Here is a 23,075-nt window from a genome sequence, read left to right as displayed (position 1 = left end):
GTTTGTAATATTTAAGAGGACTTGAACCCACTGAAATTTGCAAAATATCTGACTATTGTTGTTGTTGTTGTCGTTACCAAATTTTAAAAGCGTCTAGCGTCACCAGTTTTGAACATACGTGCGGAAAATTTTGTACACATAAACTAGAGGCTATTTCCAACAAACGTTCATGGCCCTTTTTTTAAAGTTTGACCCAGGGTGTCCCCTACACCTGGATTTCGCAGTCGGTTAAGGATGTGTTCTACAGAACCTAAAGTTCGAGTTCAAATCATGTCTTGACATTCAATTTTTAATTTTGTACAAATGAACATTTTAATTTTTAAAAAATTTCTATCTTATTAGCTCTTCAAGATTTTTTTATGAAACAGCTCTCAAATAAAAATAATTTATAAAAAAAAAAAAAATTAAACACCGAGTCACGATTTTAACTCACGACCTTCGGTTCCTTAGAACACAGTGCCAACCGACTGCTCCACTTATGCGACGTGCCCTGTTAGTGTTGGTAATTAATGGCAATTATGAACCCTTGCCAAAAACCCAATATAATAATGTATACGCCACTGTGTACCATTTTTAAGGATGGAGGATATTTCCTACATGATTTAAGCATGTTTTGATTAATACAGTCGGTCTATGCTTGTCTGAAGAGACAAAATATCTCTTCCGACAGCTCCTCTGGCACAAACCACTTGGCTCACACTACTGCAATACTAGACATAGACATTAATTTATTCATCCAAAAATCTGGAAATTACAGTGATTACTACAAGGATTGTGGATGAGAATGTTTAATTTTTGTCAACAATTTTTTGGTTTCATTAGGTAAAACACAAAAGTGGTTGCTGGTATTATTTTTTTTATATACATGTAATTTTGTTTGGCCTCTGATGTGCTTTACACTAATGAGGGCAGTTATCAATCATTACACAGTACATTTTATGTCAAAATTAACTTCTAAATCAACAAGAAAATATGCATTTCAGGAATTCTACTTCTAAGACATTACTATGGCAACCTGACATAAACATCTTGAAGCAGCATGTTGTGACTGGCCTATGTGGCATGCAAACACTTTGGGTCAGACAGACTTAATCCAAAAAAACATCTGACAAAAAACAATAGGCCTACAGAGTTTATAACACATTTTTTTCTTGTGTGGATTCACTTTTATTTTTTATAAGAACAGCAAAATTTTGCCCAGGCCCAGTGTCCTTATTTTTTTGCCGATTTCGGGCTCAAAATGTTCTTATTTTGTTCTTATTGTATACACTATTCAAACATAGAAAATAATTATTGTATAGAAGTATACTACTGCACTGCAATGTAGGTAAAAATAGCCCCGGTACCACTGTACTGTATTACTGTGGGTACTCCGTAAGTCACACCTACATCTACACATAATATAAGGTACAGATATAATTTTTAGGTTTCTATATTTTTTTTATTAATAAAATCCTCAATTTTACTTTTTATCACAGCCTCAGTTTATTATTAATTTTTAAGCAATTTCAGCCTTAGTGTTCTTATAAAATGTGTTTTTTAAACTAGAAATTGCAAATTGCAAGTCAAGTGCTGCGAAGTACAACTGCATATAAATGTTCTTCGAACAAAATTATTTATGCGAGTCAAGTGAAAATAATGAATTATAAAAATGTAACAAATAATATGAGACACAACCCATTGTCTATATTAGAACACTTCTCAAAGTCGTAATTGTTTATTTTTGTCAAAAAGTGTCTATAGTGGTGAATTATGGTTTAAGTTTTTTTTAATAAAGTTTCAAAATTTCTATGTATGCGAGGTATCGGCTGAGATTTGTGGAGTACAATTCAAAAAACAACTATAGGTCTAATAATGAATTATTGTGATAGTGTTAAATAGACAATGTCAGCTATCAAGGAGTGATGTTGTTTTTCATTGGGACCTTCGTCCCTTCAAGGCTAGGCCTAGCTAGTCTACCTAGAGTAGGATAAGGCTAGCGCGACATGCGGACGTTGGTACGTGTAGGTTAGTCTACAAACGTCGCCTAAAGTAATTGATTTTACCCGGCAGAACGAAAGAAGGAAACTCCGCTTTTCAGTCATCTTAGGCCCTTGTTTTTTGACGAACAATGACCTTTCAAAGGTCAAATTGCTGTCAAGAATATGAATTGGCTTCTTCGCAGCAAAAAAATGTACAGAATGAGAGAAAGCCATTTCTCACAAAATGATGGCAAGTTGTATCATAGGAATTAAAACACCAAAATATGAATAGGTAATAATATTATTAATATAATACAAATATAACGACATTCAAAATTAAATTTTTGATCAAAGCCTACCTCGATTTTATTTCAGTTAATAGGATATATTCCTGTGGGTAATATGAACCCCCATCACAACACGATGGTGTGTATTTCGATACTTGGAGTATGTATTATACTACGTTATTGAGGCAATTGTACAAATATTCTTTTTCTCCTTTCTTTTTATATTTAAAAACTAAAATGTATGCTGATAATACAGTAGATCTGATGGTTTAGTTAGAGTAATGCACACAAATGTTTTCTCTTTGGGAAAATAAATTTATATCTTCATGGTGACAAATACAGACACTGGGGCTTTTAGTAATAAGGATGAAATATTAGCTTGTTCACGAAACTAGAGATAAATGATCAATTTCTACATGCTTTCAGGTACAGTATGTGGGTGAAAGCATGGCATAGCTCCATTGTGGGAGAGAAGTATTGATTGATAATGATCTTGATACAGGTGTCATTCTAATTAAAGACCCCTCAAAAGTCAAAATTAGTCTTTAATTAATAACGGTACTCTTCTGAGCTTGTATCGCAAATCAGGACCATATGTAAAACAGGCAGTTACATCCTCCTGATGTGTTATTAACTTACCTACTGATTTTAAATTTGCCTATGTATTATAACAAAATACAATGTTTTCTGTAATTTGTTTTAGATTAACCTTTTTATCATATTTTTAATTCAGTCATTATCAATTTTATTAATGCAACTTTTTGATATTTTATATACGGTACTCTTCTGAGCTTGTATTGCAAATCAGAACCATATGTAAAACAAGCAGTTACATCCTCCTGATATGTTATTCTGTATAAATATGTTCAATAAATAAATGAATTGGAGGGAGACATGTAGGTATTTATAAAATCCAGACGCTCTTAAAATCAAGTGACAATGCAACCACATTCTTATAAACACTCAAAAGTGGTAAAAAAAAAAAAATCTAGCCACTCTTTTAAAACAATTCTACAGATCATGTCAACCTTTTATTAATTTTATACAGGTACTGTACTGTTATATTATTCTATGTCATAACATTTGAAAACAGAGTACACTTCGTCGATGAATACGTACTTAGACAAAATGCATGTGTTCAAATCAATATATCAACTAGTTTCTAATGTGCTAATTTTCATCTGGTTTGCTTTTAATGATTGTAGAACTGTTTAATCGATAATAAACCAAGCACACTTTGATGTAAACAACGGATGCTAACTCACATAGCATGATGAAGTCATGTTGATAACATAGACGAAAGCTCGCAGTTAAGTTTACATCAAATTGTGCTTGGTTCATTATCGGTGATAACTTGGTTTTACTTTACTTACAGATTATTGCAATAATACAGTAGTACAGTTCTGGCTAAAAAAAAAACCAAAATGATTTTTTTTTTGTGTCTAACATTGCCTAATTATAGGCGACTATTAGCTCAAATGAATACCAATTTGGTTATAATTATGAATGAAAACAGTCCTTTAGCTACACACCAGCATTATGGCATCATACTATGCTAACAAAAATAGATTATACACATCATTATCTCTTTTGGCTATGAATTTAATTAGAATGCAAGCTGGTGTGCCTTCACTAACTCACACTACAGAGCAACTATGCTTACACACATAATATATCAAGCCAGTAAGGAAAGTGGAGGGGATCTACAGTATCAGAGAAGTTTGGGGAGGGAGGGGACGGCTGGGGAGAACCTAATGATCACTGGTGAGGTATAGGGATAAAACTCCCTGAAAATCACTAGATAGTAGCAATTAAATGGTGAATTTACCATTTTTGAAGCTTCAGGTCTCCCTCTAATTAAATACCCCTCTAAATAAAGTAACCTTTTCATGGTACCACATTAACAAATGGTATCTTTATTATACAAATTAAGGACCAAAGATCCTAAAGACCATGGAAACCCCAGTTCCAAAAGTGGTCTTTAATTGGAGGGAAACCTTTATTTTTATACAAGAGACGGGAGATTTGGTTTATTAGAATAGGTTTGCTCAAAATGGTTTTGGCCACATAACAGAAACCTCCTGTTTACAGCGGCCTAGAAACCCAGTAAAATGGAGTTGTTTTGACTAATACTGTTTTCCATCAAACAGTAACTTTAGTATCACCTACAGCTTCAAATGTTAAATATTAACCCAATCAATCCACAATATAATAAATGTTAGGGTTTAGTTTAGTATTCTTACATATTTTCAAATGCAGATAAATCAAATCACAGTACTTTTCCTTAAAGCCAAATATGTCCAGACTCATAAAATTTTATTTGACAAAATCATGTGAAGTGCCTAAAAATGATCATGATAACATCACATCATCACCAAATTTCAGCACATCATGACTACGGTATATATATATATATATATATATATATATATATACACTTTTTTGTCAAAGAAAATTTGATAGAGGGACAGAGCTTTAAGCTTTGTCTATACTATCAAATGTTATGCAACAAAAAAATGTGATGTGCCCGTATATGGGTACGATGACGTCATATCACATATTATCAAATTGTATTAAAAAAATTTTATTATTTTCCATCACATTTTATGTGACGATTTTTTGAGGAAATTTGATAGTGTAGACAAAGCTTTATAATAATTATCGTTCAAACTGTCTGCACTGAAAAGTTGCAAAACCAAGATGTTCACTAACTTCAGAAACACCAACAAAAAGGAATAATTAATGTCTACAATCATTTAATTCTTACCCACATCTTCCGCAAACAAAGCATTCCTTGTGGTATGTGTTGCCGAGGGCTGACACACAATCTCCTTCCACAAACTCCTGACATGCTTTACATTTGGTGCCATATTTGTCCAAGTAGTCCTCTGGGCAATAGAAATGGCCGTCTTTCTGGAAGAAACTTCCATGAGCCAATCCGAGGAAGCACACTGAAAAATAGAAAGGTAGTCCGTATTTACTTTATAATAAATGTCCAAGTGATTTATTACATAAATTTTTATAAATTACCATACACTTGAATAAATTTCCATAAAAAATCTTTAAATAATCTTATTGGTTCAAGTTTATTGTTTTATCATTCATCTACACATTTCTTACAAAGAAAAAACTAAGCAAGACACTTTAATGGTTGAGTAATAATTATGAATGTTGTGGTCATCATAATGTTTGTTGTCATGGTCAATTGGATCAAACACCTACAGAACACATCAGCTCTAGCTACCTGGAGGAGTAATATGTTGGAGCTGGCAAGTACTGTATAATATTCTCACGTATAAGACAACACCTAAAATTGCAAATTATGATACAAAAACAGGGGGTATTCTTATACGCAAAACACATACCAATTTTTGATTTTCAAACCATGTCCATCTTAATGTCCGGATCGTCTGTGGTGAGGGAGGGGGGATGATGTAGTCGATTGTAAAATGAAGTAAATACGAGTACAAATTACGTTGTTAGAAGTATCATGCAAAGCTTGCAATACCATTTTCTTTTCTCTCTTCCTGCTTCCCCCTTTTTTTGGAGGGAGTACTATCCCTCATAGTCCCATGGATCCACCCCTTCAGTTTAAACAGTAATACCAGAGTGGTGGAATTCTTTAAAGGTAGAGCCAACTAAACTACAGCATTCCCATGCCAAAAAATATTGTCAGCAATTGGTTAAGCGAGTGATTGATTGATTGATGGATTGATCAGTATTCCATGACTTTTTGGCAATATATATATATATATATTTAATAATAATAATAATAATAATAATAATAATAATAATAATAATAGTAATAATAATAAATCTGTATTTATATAGTGCCTAATGGATATCACAGATCCCTCAAGGAGCTTATACATAAATCTTTAACTATGGTGGAAAAATAGGTTTATATTAACCACAATCATCATCATTATGAAGCACTCATCATAAATATACACCACTGTTTATTTATTTATTTTATTTGTTTTTGGCCCAGACCAAGGACATGCAAAACAATGAACTTAATCACTTTCTTAGGTGACATTCCCTTCATCAAACAATACACACAAGATTTTATGGCTTGGAGTGGACAGTTGTTTTTGGTTGTAAGAAAAACTCCTGTTACCAAGACAGGAATTGAAGCATTTAAACTACCAAGCAACTTATTTCCACTGCAAGCTTCTCAAATCCACTCCACTGAATAATAAACAAATTCCTGCCAGCAAACGCAAGATGTTTTAGTCTGACACCCGTTTAATTCAGTTCTGATTTATTTCACACAATTCCACCGTCACATATTATTCATATATCTTAAGGTTCACCTGAACAAATTCCAAGCGTATGGCTGAGTGTTAGCCAAGCCATATTCGCACGTGAAGTTAGTATATACATACAGTCCAACTGTCACCAAGATTAACATTCATTACACAGGGATTTAATCAGCTTCAATTTCAATTATCGACGATGATCTAGAATGCGTAAAAACAACTTAATGGATGAGGCGGCATTGTGAAGTTGATTGGTGCTGTGCGAGTTCACGTTGAATTTGCGTGTCAGCATGTGTATATGACTGAATCAGGCTTAACGAAAAGAATTGATCAGACGTTGCTCGAGAATTTATGAAGGGTATAAAAAACCTAATAGCATAAACACAATGATAAAATATAGGCCTATTATCATATTCAAAATTGATTATTTCTTTTCACTTGTTTATAAAAATATTGATTTTTTTAGGTTCTTAATTATTGTTTGTTGTAAACTAACTGCAGTTGCTCGCACCAAACCTAGTTGCACTTGTATATTTTTGCTAAAAAGATACAGAAATATACATTGGTTATTCTAGAATGAAAATTATGGGATGCATTCAGTCAGGTATTGTAGACTACAGTCGATTCATTGTTCCATATTTCTTAAAACCTATGTATTTTCTAAATCGCAATAATTTACTTTCCAGTAAATTTGCCCACGGTGCATTAAATGAAATAGCATAGTATAAAAAGCACAACCGTATTTCCTTGGTAAGCCAACCTCCTTGACTAGTAAGTGATTTTGATTAGTGGTAACCCATTAAGCAATCTTGTTTAGTGCATTTGATTATTTTTATATTCAAGTCCTTGCATCATTCCACAACTCATTACCGTACATCTTGAAACTCATCACACTCTGTACAGCAAAATGTAAAATGACATTAAGGTCCACTAAACTGTACATCTACAACCATTAATGTGCCTAGTACTTGTCATTTGAAGACTTATGGAGAGAGGTCTTTCTCAGTTGTTAGAGCTCAGGCTGAATTCACTACCATCTCTTCAAAAGTCTCCTTATTTGATGATCCTTAAGTGCTGGCCATCTTAAATCATTCTTATATGCGAGCTTTTATTTTCCCCCACTCTCCTGTATTGTGTTATTATTTCTCTTTCCTTTATTTGTGTAGGTTTTCTTCTACCACTTTCTTTTCCATTTTCAACCATATATTGTAGTTTTGTTCTTTCCTGCTGGCCAGGCCTATGATTTACCAATCTCAGCTTAGCAAATGTCTTAAGTCGAAAAAGTTAAGATGTCCCTACGCAAATGTCTTAGCTGATTTATCAAACTATCTTAGCAAAATCTTAGCTTAAAAATCGTCTTAGAAGGTGCATGCGTACAATCAGCTTTAATTTTAAGCAACTTTTAAAGCTAATTAATAATGATAAATTTGACTTAAGCAAAAAAATGGACTTAAGACAAATTTAAGCTGATTTCTAGTTTGATAAATCCAGCCCCTGGTTCATACAATGGCTACCTTAGCCATTAACTAAGTCAAGCTGCCCTCACTGTGTTAAAAGCAGCCAAAATCTGCATTCACATCGGAACCAAAATTCACACATTTCCGATGCACTGAACACCACCGTCCCTATTCTTACACACTGATTTGATTTTCTGATCTGAAAATTTGGATTTGGTGTAAATGCAGCTTTACTACTGTAATAATAACATGAGAGAATCATCCTAGCTTGTTAGTAATAATATAGTAATCAATAATAACTTGTCGGCCTATAATCATCTTGGCCTTGAAGTGAACATGCTCCATTACATGCTCATTATGCAAGAAAATGCTACAAATATAACAAAATACGATAGTAATACACAATTTAGCCTTCAATTTTCATTGCTGTAAAACAATGAATGAAGTCTTTCTATTATAGAATCATTTAAAAAAAAAGATGAATATTTTGTTTTGATATTTCAATTTTTGATACTGTATTGAGAGAATGGGTCTATCTGTAACAACTTATTAACTCAGTTTTCAAATTAATAATCATTTTGGGATAGGTTTCGGGCTGAAGTCTTGTACATTTTGTCACTTCTGTATTCAAACAGAAGTAGATTAAACTAGAAATTGCAAGTGAAGTGCTGCGAAGTACAACTGCATATAAATGTTCTTCAAACAAAATTATTTATGCGAGTCAAGTGAAAATAATGAATAATAAAAATATAACAAATAATATGAGACACGACCCATTGTCTATATTAGAACACTTCTCATTGGGTAACAAAGTCGTAATTTTTCATTTTTGTCAAAAAGTGTCTTTAGTGGTGAATTATGGTTTAGGTTTTTCTTAATAAATTTTCAAAAATTTCTATGTATGTGGAAAATGTAGTTGTACCAAAGGTTACAATTTTTATTTTGAAGACTGCATGGTCTAGGAAGTGTACATTTTTTTATGGGGCAAGTTTGCAAGGGCGGGTTTTCTAGGATCGAGTTGACTGCCAAAGAGTGTTGCCAAAGTGCGAGCCAGCGTGTTATTTGATCACAAGTGCGAGACATCACAAGTGTGAGCCAGCGAGCCATGACATCACGACAATAGATATGAGACGTTAACGAGTTGTGCGAGGTATCGGCTGAGATTTGTGGAGTACAATTCAAAAAACAACTATAGGTTTAATAATGAATTATTGTGATGTTAAACAGACAATGTTAGCTATCAAGGAGTGACGTTGTTTTTCATTGGGACCTTCGTCCCTTCAAGGCTAGGCTATACCATCCTAGCTAGTCTAGGCCTAGAGTAGGATAAGGCTAGCGCGACATACAGACGTTGATACGTGTAGTCTACAAACGTCGCCTAAAGTAATCGATTTTACCCGGCAGAATGAAAGAAGGAAACTCCGCTTTTCAGTTGTCTTAGGCCCTTGTTTTTTGACAAACAATGACCTTTCAAAGGTCAAATTGCTATCAAGAATATGAATTGGCTGCTTCGCGCAGCAATTAATTTATTTTTAGAATTGTCTTGCTAAACAAATACATAGATATTTCTAATGGCAATTTAATACTGTACTGATATCAAATTTAATGGGAATTTGTATAACTCTGTAGATAACCTGCGTGCCATCCAAAACCATAGTCCTAAGTTCATTTCGATTGGTTTGGGAACCACAGAACTTCATTTTCTACATCATCTAAACAAACTAAACAATGCAAACTCTATATTAGTATGTTTATTCATTTATAACACTTTAACAGTGTATGTAATAATGCAGAGTCCCTGGGAAAATCCTTGTACTGAATAGTCGCCCATTTTAAATAAACAACAAAAGATAGAATAAAAGACAAATCAATAACACAAACAAGGTTTGCCTTGTCAAAAAAAGACCAACTGCAAAGTTGGGGTAACAATGTTAGCCAAAACAAATGAGTATCCCTAAAATTGGTATGTTAAATGTAAGGCATATGGTACTAACAATATAAATGCATGCGACTGTTCCATTCTGCAATCAGCTATCTCACAATATTTTATCACATGTACGAAATAAAAAATTATCTTATGTCTATTATGTCAACGTATACGACTCTACTTTGTGCATTCGTACTCATTTTATATTATCAAGACATACGTGGAACCTACAAACATTATATATATATATATATATATCATTTATTTTTTAGGTAGTTAATAACATTACACCAGTCTTAAACAAAATTCTTAATTTTGATTGGAATTTATTGTCATAATCCAATCCGAATGGGTACATAAATTGACTATATTAGGATTTTTTTTAAACTGGTGTAACAATAGCCACTGTAAATTTGTTATGTCTTCACTAGTGTAGGACGTATTTTATTTGTTTCCTGTCAGGATGATTAATTTTTATCTACAGATTTTAATTAAAATAAATTTTCATAGTCGTTATAACAAATCTATTTATTATTTAAATCTTCTTCATTGAAAATGCTACTCCAGAAATGTATTGCTATGGAATTTTATGCATTAAAGTCAAAGTTATTTTTGTAATGATCCATATAATCCTGACATGAATAACTGATGAAACATTAATAATAATTGATGAGTAGATGACATCAATTCTCTAAACTGACTAGATCATCAGAGGATACGTCAATGTAACAAGTACACTGTAATGGATTCCAAGGCAGATACAGTATGGGGCTGTACTGGACACTTTATTTAAATCTATAGGCTCTAAAGCTCTATCCACACTATTAAATTTACTTTGACAAAAAAATGTGACAAGCCCATATATAGTAATGCTATGCCTATATATGGTCATGGTGTGATGTCATCATGCCATATATGGGCATATCACACTTTTTTGTCACACAAAATTTGATAGTGTAGACATAGCTTAAAGGAAAAAATGTTACGTTATGTTGTATAATTGATTTTGCTAAGACACAAAAGAGGTGTTTGATGAAAAACTCAAGAACGGTTAATGCGATACAGATTTTTGAATATTTAAAAACTGAGGGAAAAGCATGGCTTTAAGGGAAAGTCTACCAAATGAAAATAATTTTAAACTATTTTAATATATTTAGAATTCCTAATATCCCAATTCTGAGACTATGAATCTCACACACTTGTGATGCATACGTGCCAAAATAGTTTTGAGATTTCACAAGTGCATTGGTTCCTCAAAGCAACATGCCATTTCAATGCATATGATTAGGATGATTCCTAGATCAATTCTTTGTATATTATATTGTTAATCGCAGAGACGATGGAATAGTATAAGGACAAATACAAGAATAGTTATAATACAAAGAACTCATCCAGGAACCATCATAATCATGTATTACTATGGCCTGTTGATAAATTTGCAAATGCCAGTGCACTTTGCTATCAGAATTAATCTAGTTGACTACTACATACGTCATGAGTAGGCCTATACGCACAATAATTCAGAAGTATTTATATATATTAGGCCTACTTCATGAGAGGCCTATACTAAGACAGTTCTAAAAAAAATATTTGTCAACTTCCACTTTAATTGCCAATTTCAGTAACAGACCTATGTTTAATTTCATTATAAAAATAGAAGAATGATTGCTGGTGCACAGAAATATGTGTACACGTGTGACTGCTGTGTAATTGAAATGTTGTAGACATAATTACATGAAATGTGCTCATTCATGCACAACTGTGTATGCTCAGTATATAAACCAAATTTGTCAATGCCAGTATAGTGGAATAGTTACTGTAGCTAGCTCAGACTAATCAATAACAGATGAATTGTATTTATTGACGCTTCACAATTTGAAAAGGCTGAAATTATACAGAGAGTTTAATTCCAACTATCAAATCCTATAAAACAATGGACATGTTCCCTTCTACGTATGAACAAATCAGGTGATATTGAAGAGGGTACTGGTAGAATGGATGAAGCTGGTACAACACTTCATTCAATTTAAATCAATGGATTTCTTGTTATTAAAATATATTTTATAAAGCTAACACATTCCACTGCAACTCATCATTTGGGATCCTCTGATATTCTCTATCGTACAGTAATTTTTGTAAGTTTTGTGAGAAAAATAATGCCAAAAATTAATGTAATTGGAAAAAAAAGTGACTTTAAATACTGTATGTCATTTGAATTTTCATTTCGCTCACATATAAATATTTCATATCTCTATGCTAATTAACAATGATAGCTGCATTCTGAGATTGGCTGTTATAGTGTATTTGGAAGCTACATTGCTTACTTAACACTTTAACACCGACTGTGCTACTAGTGTAAAAGCACTGTAACAAAAAATATCAGCTCCATCATTTAGTTTTGTAAACATATACCACTATAATAAAATATATTAAAACATTGAAATATAAAAAAAATTTTCAATATCAAAATAAATGTTCATTGGTTGACAACAATTCTGTTCAATGGACTCGCTGTGTTTTGAAGTAAAATTGTTTATATTACGACATTGAATTAATTATGTATAGTAGCTGATCTAAGAAATGCCTCTAGAATAAGCCCCACACAAAACATACGGTAATATTTTTCGCTTTTTAAAAAATTTTTATTAATTGTTTTAGGCCCAAAGCCCAGAATATGCCAGAGAACTTAACCATTTTTCTAAGTGAAACACCCCTTCACATGACAAACATAGACACAAGACGCTCTACATAACGAAGTCTTCATGCTTACCTATAAACTCTTAACTATCCCCGCTGGACACCTCATATTTTTGTGTCTAGGTTTTGAGGTTGTGATTTTAACAGTTATAAAATTTTACATTAAAAAACAAAGAATTATACAAAGCAGAGCAATTATGTTAAAATAAATCAGAAAAAAAACAGAGCTAAGAGAAAAATTGAATGAATAGCAATACACCATTTCAGCACTACACACTATTTTTTAATATTAAGTACCACTCTTGAATTAGTGTAAATCTTGAATAAGTGCCCCTTTCAAATAATACCATGGCACTTAACAAAAAATTACGATATGCAAATTTCTTCCCGCATGATTTAATTAGAATTAATATTCTACTGATTAAGGATGAAAGCAATAATATAGGAACTAACTAGAAATTTTCTGACCAATTGAGCAATTTAATTATTACAGACAAACTTATCGACAATGACAGTCATTGTTAGCATGTGGATGGAACTTACAAAGACATGAAGAATACACATATTAATATTTTCATAATAGTCTTGACCTTCTTGTTTATGTTCTCCTGACTGCATTCCACAATATAAGCTAAATGAAAATGCTGCAAGAAGAATTTCTTTATTATCATGTAATTTTAAATTAAATCATGACATTTTGGAGATTAATTAAGGAAAATATGCATGTTAATGAAGGAATTTTAATTCACTAATAAAAAAAACCACTCTTACATAGGCATATCTACAAAAAGTAGATAAAAAAATAACAAAAAGCTAGATAGAACTAAAAAAATGAGTAACTAAATACACTGTACTAGTAAAATCTTGATGAAATAATTATCCATAACTCAAACGAGAGCATATGCCTTTATTTTTAATTTAAAAAAAAACAAATAAATGCACATGTACTGTATTGCAGTGAATTATGATCTAGGTCTATTAATAAAATGGGTACTATAATCATAAATATATTATGTCATGATTATCATTTATATAGGCCTATAAACTGGTATATGTAGAATCCAATTTTGCATTTTTCCAACAGGCCTGTCTACAGTACGGTAATGTAGAAGGTTAAAATACATATTTTAAAATATGACCTGCAGCTGGCCATGTAAGATATACATTCCATTGTTAATGAGCTTCTAGGCCTCTTCCAGGTAGACTCCATGTTGAGCAGATAATACTGAAGGCAGACACTATCTATTGGGAGGGACACTGACTCGCGTAACATTGACATTTGGATTGCTTTTAAGGTCTCTCATGATAAAACCTACTTGATTGGTGTTAGGTTTGTTTGAAGTACCTTTAGGCAGACAGAGGAAATTCTATATGATTATCTACTAACTACCTCCATGATAATACAGTAGAATAGCAAAGATGAAAGTTTGAAAACTATATCAGTAGCTATAAATCAATATCAATATTTTTAATAAATGATATAATAATTATCTAAATATTAATAGAAAAATAATAAAATAAAATTTAAGGAAACTTCTATTAAAATTAATACTACTACTATTAGGCCTAATATTCTTTGTATAATTATTATTATTATAATTTTTATTATTATTATTAATATTATTGCTATATATATAATGCTTGCGGTACACCAAGTAGATAGTTATGAAAAGAATGGTTGTTTGTTGAGAATGTCTCGACATTTCGAACAAGCCACAGTTCTTTTTAGAACTATCTACATGGTGTATCGCAAGCATTAAATATATTATTACTTTGCCATGCAAACATTTAAACAATATTATTAGTACTACATTAAAAAAATCTAATATTAAATAAATAATAATTAATAATATTAAGTAAGAAAAATAAAATTAAATTAAAAACAAATTCAAAAAACATTATATTCCAATATATTGTAATGGTTATCTCAATTCTTAGTCAATAACAGTCCGAATTTGTCAACATTTGTAATACTGTAATATAAAATTCTCATTAAACACCACATTGTGAAGATCTGAAACATAACTATCCGAGCATGTACACTGTACAATTACAGTTGCCAATTTGTCTCTCCATAGAATAGTTTGTTTGTACTCACCAATCCCCAATTAACTGAAAGCTTATAAATGAGTACAAACTTTTTTTTTTTTTGCCAATTTCATCACTTATTTACATTTAATGCAGACATCTTTCAGACTAATTAAAGATAAGTAATTAGATGACAAACTGAAACATCAGCATATACATATACTCTGGTTTTTAAAAACAGAGTTCATCATTTCATCATCCACCGCCCCCTCTTTTTCCTCAAATAACTTTCATTAATGATTTTAGTTATCATGCGATATATACAGTGTTCTGGAAGCAAATGACATTTTGTTAATCAATCTAATAATAGTTTTGAAAAAGCTTTTGAGTATGTTGTAGAGAAGAAAAAAAATGTTGAAATCAAGCAATATATAACACCAAAAAGTAGTTCTTTCGGTTTACTAAAGGGTAAAAACACTGTAATCAATATTGTGTTTGAACATCACTGAACAGGTTACCACAACACACAATTTCATTTTTTAAAATAAATAATGCATCCTGGGAATTGTGTAATGCCTTGCGGTCACGCAATGTTGGCAGCCAAGACAGGTACGGTACTGTACGTAGCAGAACTCGTAGTCTTCAATACTCGGAGTCGTGGGGATGAAGAGTTGCATGTTTTTAAAACAGTCATCATTTTACTGCTTTTGGCAATACATGTATAGGTTGTCAACTACTTGTAAACAAGTGGAATATTCTGGATAGAAAAATTGTTAAAAAGTAGAGAAAAAGAAGAGAAGTTTCACGGCGTAAATGTTCAATATTTACATTAATTATAAAGGTGACATTAGACATACAAACTTATTAAGAGCGGCATTGCACAGCGCACTCTTGATTAAAACAGATAGTACCAGTGTGTAATGGTCCCTGGTTCTATCAAGGTGCTTGACCGTGAAAGTCCAGTCAAAAAAACTTTTGCCCATATTGGCTTATACTGGAAAATAAAAAGAAAAATGTAAGCTACCCTGTTTATTTATTGTATGTGTGAAAAACAGTTGTGGATCCAGACTTTTTGCAGGGATAGAGCATAAATGGCAATTGAAGACTTATTATGATTTGAAGGGACTAATTTTGGATAATCCCTTACCTATTGTGGGAGTCTGGAAGCTTCACAGTTTAATCTCTTCTAAATAATTTCACAGTTGGTTAGTGAATTTTTTGGCTGCTGACATTGTGGGTGGATATTGCCACCCTCTGGATCTGCAACTGGCAAAGTTTTATTGCTATTCATCCCTTAGCTTCATAGACTTAAGTTTTCAGCTACAAGCATTTATACAGAGAGTTAGCAAGGAGTAATTTTCATAGTACTCGGAAAGGAAAAAAAAAATGTATTATAGGATTGAATTCAGGACACTGTCATCCAGACATAACCGCTTCATTCCACTCTCTTTGGTAACACCTGCTGTTCACAAGGTTACATTCTATCACATATTGAATCATTAAAAATGAAGCATTATAGAAATAATATTAGTGATACAGTTTAATTGCTGTGTTAGCAGATATTTAAGGTCAAATGTTTGCAATTAACAGAATCTGTGCCTGAATACCTAATACAGTACAAAAGGCATAAATAGCTGATTCCATTAGCTTCTTATATGAGAGGTAATTTTCCAACTGTTCTTCAAAATTATGTTACCTCGACCTTGTCCTTTGACCTTTTTATCCCAAATTTTAACCATCTCTATCTTACATCTATATGTACCACTCCACAAAATTTTATGAAGGCCCATTTACTAATTTTTTGTGTAATTCTGCAGATGACAAGAGAACAAACAGTGATGAATACAACCTCCTTGGCAAAGGTAATACAAGGCGAAAGTAATAAATAAAAAGGGCATGAAAATAAAGCAAAATATCAATATGGTGATTTCAAAAAATTGTCAATAGAAACTTCTGATTATTAAATATTATATTGCAGCATGATACAACTAATAATAATATCTACTTGTACTTTAATTATATAACAGTTTAAAAATTGAATTCACATTTTAAAATTTTTGTTACTATAGAAACATTACTAAAATTTAGACATAAATGACAGAAAAATACATCAAACATAATTATAAGATTACTTGTATATGTATTCATTCATATTCAATATATTCATGGGTTTATAATGTCAATATCCATTTAATTAATCATTATCTGGCAAAACTCTCCTTTGAAACTGAAAAATCCATAATGAATATGCCACTTCACATAGGAATGATAAATTGGTTTTCATAATTTGAAGAGTATAGGCTTTGGAAGTAAACACAAGGGAGTACTGAATACCAAAGCTTTCATCAAAGGTATTTTCAAAATCTAATTCTCATAATCCAATATTGGCAATGAAGAATATACTAAAAAACATGAGGATTGGAATGCTCGATCCTTAGAGGATTCTTGGTTTTTTTGCAAGATGTCAAATCTTCACAGCAATAAATTTGAGACTAGAGTTGAATGACCTTAGTTCATCACAGATGACAGTGATTACATAATCTGGGAATGTTATTTTAGAATATCATGAACCCCCCAAAGCAGTTTGGCAATATTTTCAGGATTCCATTTGTCAGAATAATGCCCTATCCAAAATATACACATTCTTCTAAATAGACTGAACTCTTATTATATTGTGGTTTAGCAGGGAATTAGGATTAACTAGATGAGTGATAGATCCTACCTGTCTTCACCAACACCCCTATTCTGAAATGAATATTCATTCATATTTTATTCTATTCATTTAACAAAACATGATGAATAAGTTGTGAAATGTGTTTATTATTTATTACTACTACAGTATTATTTACATTAAGTATGAAATATCTAGTTGAGTTTTAATTTTAATGTTGTCCTTCATTAACTTACCATATTTGCCTGATATTTTTAATTATTAATTTAACCACCTCAACTGTTTGCTTCCAGCCTATAGACTTTAATTTCAGGCAGTGTTCCCAGGCTCCTTCTACACTATTTGTTTACATCATACTTTGTTTTTTACATAATTAAAATATCCTCTTAATTTCCTCATTTTTATTGGACAGTTTTAATTTTGCTTTTACATGATTTCTCTGTATTTAATTAATTTCTGTTGTTACACTTGTGAAATATTGTAATGGAGATGAGGTTTTCTCATCATGATCCTTGATGGTGAATTAAAATTAATATACATGAAATTGACGTTGAAATTAATAATAATTAAATCCTTCCAACTAATTTGATTTTAAGTTTAATCATTAACTGAATCGTTGTTGACAAAGCTTGTAGTCTTGTGTTTACATTGAAGCCTGGCTCTAGAGGAAAAACATATTTTGATATGTTGTACTGGGAAAAGTGGGGAAAACAGTGGTTCAAAAAAAAATGTATCTCATTTTTGTCAGATATGCTTTTTGTGTTTTAGAAAAATCAGTTTATTTACTTATGATTTATATGTTACATATTCGGTACAAAAATCACAAATCAGGAAATGGCCAGAGGGGTAAAACATATCAAAACATTTTTCTTCTGGAGCCTTGCTTCAAGAAGTTACCTATTAACTAGCTTACATTTGTGGAATTTGTAATTATGGTTTTTGCTATGACCCCGGAACTAACTAGTCCTCTAATAATAACAGAACTTTCCAGTTAAAACATCAAAATTTCTGCAACTAAAATACAGCAAAATTCAAAACATTATCAAAATACAAGTTAAAACATTGAGATACTGAGGATAAAAACAACAGAATTTAGGGAGAAACAGCAGAGGTGAGTATAAATATAAAATTAATGACATGTAAAACAAAATTTAAGTAGCTGAGTTGAGTGGCCGAGCGGTAAGGCGGGGACGCCGCTAACTACAGCCTTAACATCGGCAGTCGTTCAAACATTCCTCACCCAGGGTTCAGTTGGTAGAACTAAGTCTTCTTGGATAACGACTTAAAAATGGAAGTTTGAGTGTCTGGCTTATGTGCATTTTAGAGTAATCATTGCATTTTTTAGAAGATAGGGGTTACCCCGATACTATAGTTCATTGCAGCCCCTGTCGTTGAGGGGTGATGTGACCATGAATGTTACAATACGTGCCTCTTTGTGGTGGCTAGGTAAGTGACGGAGCACGCCCATACTCAATTTAACACAATGATGCTGTGAGTTATCAGTACAAAATACATTATATTTCTTCTTTTTTTTTTTTAAGTGTGTATGAATATCAGCCAACCTATTAGATTATGCATGGATACAGTAAATAAGGTATTAATCAAAATAAAAAACTTTATTAAGGAAATACTTGATATTGATAAAATAACCCATATTACTTGGATGGAGAGCGGTGCTTCATCACACTATCCAAATATATATATGTATATATACACTGCAGAAAAAGGTAATAAATTGTATAATACTTGACATTCCTATAATAGGCCTAAGAACATGTCTCTCTAAGGGTAAATTCCTTGTCATAGAGTACTCTCACCTACATCAAGTTTCATAAATCATTTCATACTTTTATTATCAAGCAACATAAAGTAGTAACTCACATTTTTAATACCCAAATCACCACTTTAGGTTAATGGAAAAATTATTCCTTGATAAATTTAATAATGGCCATATTCTTATGTGATTCCATTTGCCACAGTACTGTCATTAATACATTAAGCTTATTAAAATTACTGAGCTTATTGTACCAACTGGTATACTGCAGTACAAACCTAAAACACTAGGCTATGGCAACCACCAACCAAGCTAAAAGCTTCAAGAGGCCAAGTAAGTACATGTGAGCCCTAGGATTTGCCAAGATTTTTCTCATTGTATTGCATAATTTGCGCTGTATTTAGGCATATTCTATTCACTTTGTGGCATTCCATTAGTTTTCATGGTAGAATTTTTGGAAAGCCTATCCTTTTGGAAGTAAACATTATGAGCATCACAACCTTAGATTGGTTGTGTGGAGATTGGTTGTGTGGTGATTTATAAACAGGTAATTTTGAACTTTCTTTGCATCGATTAAAAATTCATTAGCCATACTGTACACTAGCCTCATTCACAACGAATCCCAATTTTCAAATTGATGGGCCATCTACCTAACCGATCAGAAAATTGAACCTGTAAGAATTATGCATGCTGACGTTCAGTGCATCGTTCGTATCGTATGTGAAAGCTTAAACCACCGTATATTCCAGAAAGTGTGTACCATACTAGTATGTAATTTTTTAAAAGGTGGCACTAGGACTTGACCAGGTAACATTGCCACTTTAATTGCCTGGTCATCTAGGTCACTGAAAATAGATTATAATGTAGGTCAGAGAAGCTTGACCATTGATGGACCAGTGCAAGACAAATTACTATACATGACACACTTTATCTCTACTGCTAATAGCTTGTTTATATTGAGATTGATGGGTGTTCCCATGAGCTTTCTATTTCTAACTGTTTACTGATTGCTTAATTGTTTATTTAATCACAGCAGGGGACATTTGTTTGCAAACAAAATTAATTTGATTACTTCTGCTACAGTAGTGTCATTTTACAGTAATTTCCTGATATCTATAATAAGGTCAGTCACACTGGCAGGGCTGGATGCTCTTTTTTAAGTATGCCTATACTATGAACTTTTATAGGCCTCTGACATAACACCAGTGCCAATGGGACAAAAGGGGCTAACCTCTCCATGGGACAAGTCAAGTACCCCACTGTCCTGCATGACTTGAAAGTCAGACATTGATTTTCTTTACAAAAAATATAAGCTTACATTCCGAATTTGCGCATACATACTAAAAACATAGCCAAATAATGGCCCAGGTAAATGGTGGCTTGTCTTCCTAGCCATAAAAGGGCTTTGGCCCATAGACTCTAGATGTAAATGATGTAAATTTAAGTGGAAACAATTTGTTTGCAAGCCTCTCTTCAAAATGTTATAGCTTTTCTGGGGAAGTATTAAATTGTTAATTAAATTTGGGCCCTAGACATTAATGATGTAAATTTAAGTAGAAAAAATTTGTTTGCAATCCTCTCTATTTGTAATCTTATAGCTTTTCTGGGAAAGTGAATTGTTCATTAAATTCTGAAGGACATTCAACAAATTAATTATTGAGAGAGTAGAAGTACATATGGTTCTAAACAATAGTGGTGATATATGGAATAACCTGTTGAGACATTATTCCATAATACATGTCAGCATTCATTAAAATTTAATTAGAGTTTATTAAAGCTCCTGGTCATCAACCCTGTTGACTGATTCTGCCACGTCAGGCCTACTACAGTATAGCCTGGGTATGACGTCATAGTTACCAACCATCTCTCACTGCCTGCATTTCTACATCATTTTGTATAAATATGAATATTCATTAAAAAAAAATTAAAATTATAGACATAAAAAAAATACTAATAATACACAGACAACTATTGAATTCTCATGTAAAGATGCTTGGCATACTCAGAATTCGGTGGCTTTATAAAAGCCACTTTTAAAAGGTTTTTAGCGACACCCGACCATGCCCAATTTTTTCTCGTCAGAGACATCAGTCCTGCGTCAGGGACTTTACACCCCCCCCCCCCGTTGGGGAAATCCCGGTGCCGCCACTGCATCATAGTCATAAAGTGCCTATACTGTATATGGTCATGATGTGATGTCATCATGACCAAGCAGGTCCCAGGATTTTGTTAAATATAATTTGATAGTCTGGATAGGACTTTAAGCCGGCGAATTCATTTGCACAAATCGAAAGCGTCGGTTCATTTCCTAACTTCTGATTTGTTGCGCATTTTTTCGCTTCGCAAAAAAAGGAGAAACCGTTTGAATTACCAATTTCACTGAAGCAAAAACTCCAATAGAAATGTAATGCGCGTGAACCAACATTTTTGATTCGTGCGAATAAATTCACCTAGTGGAAAAATGGCTTTAGATTTTACTTCATTAATTTACTACTGATATTTCTTTAAAAACTTTGAACAAACATGCTCAGGCACCCTCATATGGCCTGTATAATGGTCTAGCACCGCAGCTTATTATTATCAAAATTCTATTCTCGACCAAAGTATAGCAGGCCTAATCAAATTTTATTTTTATCCATTTTATTTTCTTAGCTTTCGACTGAATAAGAAAGGTAGGTCTAATATACAGTAGCGCAAGACATCTTTAAAACATGTTATGCAATAATCTAAGCTTGCAAACATTCGATTCTAAACATCAAAACATATACAGTATCCATGTGTGAGATATAATAGGCCTAATTAAAGATACACTTTATATTTATTTAATGAGGCAACATACTATATTGTATGATTTTAATGAAATTATAAGATAAACTTAACACTTAAGAACTCAATACAATATCTTTACAATTACAATGCTGGCAGCTACCCAATTATCACATTTCCTTTCAGACAATTTAATACAATTTTCACAATTATGAAGTTTGAAACTGTGAAGAATTCAATCTCGCACAACTTGAAATGCATACATCTTTGTACAAATCAATAAATAATCAGATTCACAGCTATTGGCTGTTACATTAAATACATTATAAATGCCATGCACATAAGGCCTCAGTACCTGTCTGGCAGGTAGGGTTTCTGCTTGATTGATTTAATAGGTAATAGTCTATCAAAGGGATCCTTTAAGATGCAACTCATTTACAAGTCTAAATGTTAATCACACCTCTTGCTCCCATAGGTACAATAAGCAAGGCTTCAATCATCACCCTGGGACCAACTACCCTAGTTAAAAGATAATGTCTTAGAATAACACATGTACATGTTTAAATATGTTGTAGCCAGTGAATCAAATATCTTTGTTATTTCGAAGCAGATAAAACATACATAGGATTAATTGTGTTGTTCCTTTTTTCGAGCATCATCTATTGATTCCAAGACAAGTTTACATACTTTTTCACACCTGTACTCTGCAAATAGATTCATATTGACATAAGGAACTACGAACTTATGTCCGACATTTGAATTTGAAAACAGTAGAAAGTTGTTTAGTGTTTGTCATGGTGCCAAATCATGAAATTGTTCACAGCACAATAAAGAAATGCAGAAGCTGCACGCAAAAGTGAAATTACGATTTTTTAAAGAAAATTTTTGGGACTGGGGTTTTCAGGGTCTTTTCTGTTTTGGCCTTTAATTAGAACAATTATTATGTTCAGATAAAAGATAAATGTTCATATTAGGATGGTGGAAAGGTGATTTAATTACTTAATTTATTTATTTATTTATTTATTCATTTGGCATTACACCCCGGGAGTCGCAAAAGCAGCAAACCTACTGTCGCCAAAAGGATGTGAGACTCCCTGAAACAATACAATAACAATGAAAAATAAATGGAATGAAGTATTAAGAAATCCATGATTTACAATGAAAATAATCCTTAAGCTGCTTCTTAAAAACTTTGAATTAGGTGGTCTTTAATTTGGTCATTTCTGTTTTCAATTTTTGCTATAT

General features: G+C 32.3%; 1 protein-coding gene across 1 annotated transcript in view; it reads right to left on the bottom strand.

Moving 5' to 3' along the window:
• Positions 1-23,075, bottom strand: part of LOC117123659 (actin-binding LIM protein 1-like) — a 77,662-nt gene that overhangs the window by 36,663 nt on the left and 17,924 nt on the right. Inside the window, exon 3 of the mRNA XM_033269659.1 lies at positions 5,016-5,199. Coding sequence (XP_033125550.1) covers positions 5,016-5,199 — 184 coding nt within the window. The remainder of the gene's footprint in view (positions 1-5,015; positions 5,200-23,075) is intronic.

This window comes from Anneissia japonica, unplaced genomic scaffold (genome assembly GCF_011630105.1).
Source record: "Anneissia japonica isolate Jap-2015-1 unplaced genomic scaffold, ASM1163010v1 scaffold287714_len2871179_cov188, whole genome shotgun sequence".
Taxonomy (NCBI): domain Eukaryota; kingdom Metazoa; phylum Echinodermata; class Crinoidea; order Comatulida; family Comatulidae; genus Anneissia; species Anneissia japonica.
Note: the sequence above shows the minus strand (reverse complement) of the source record. Positions and strands in the feature narration are given on the sequence as shown.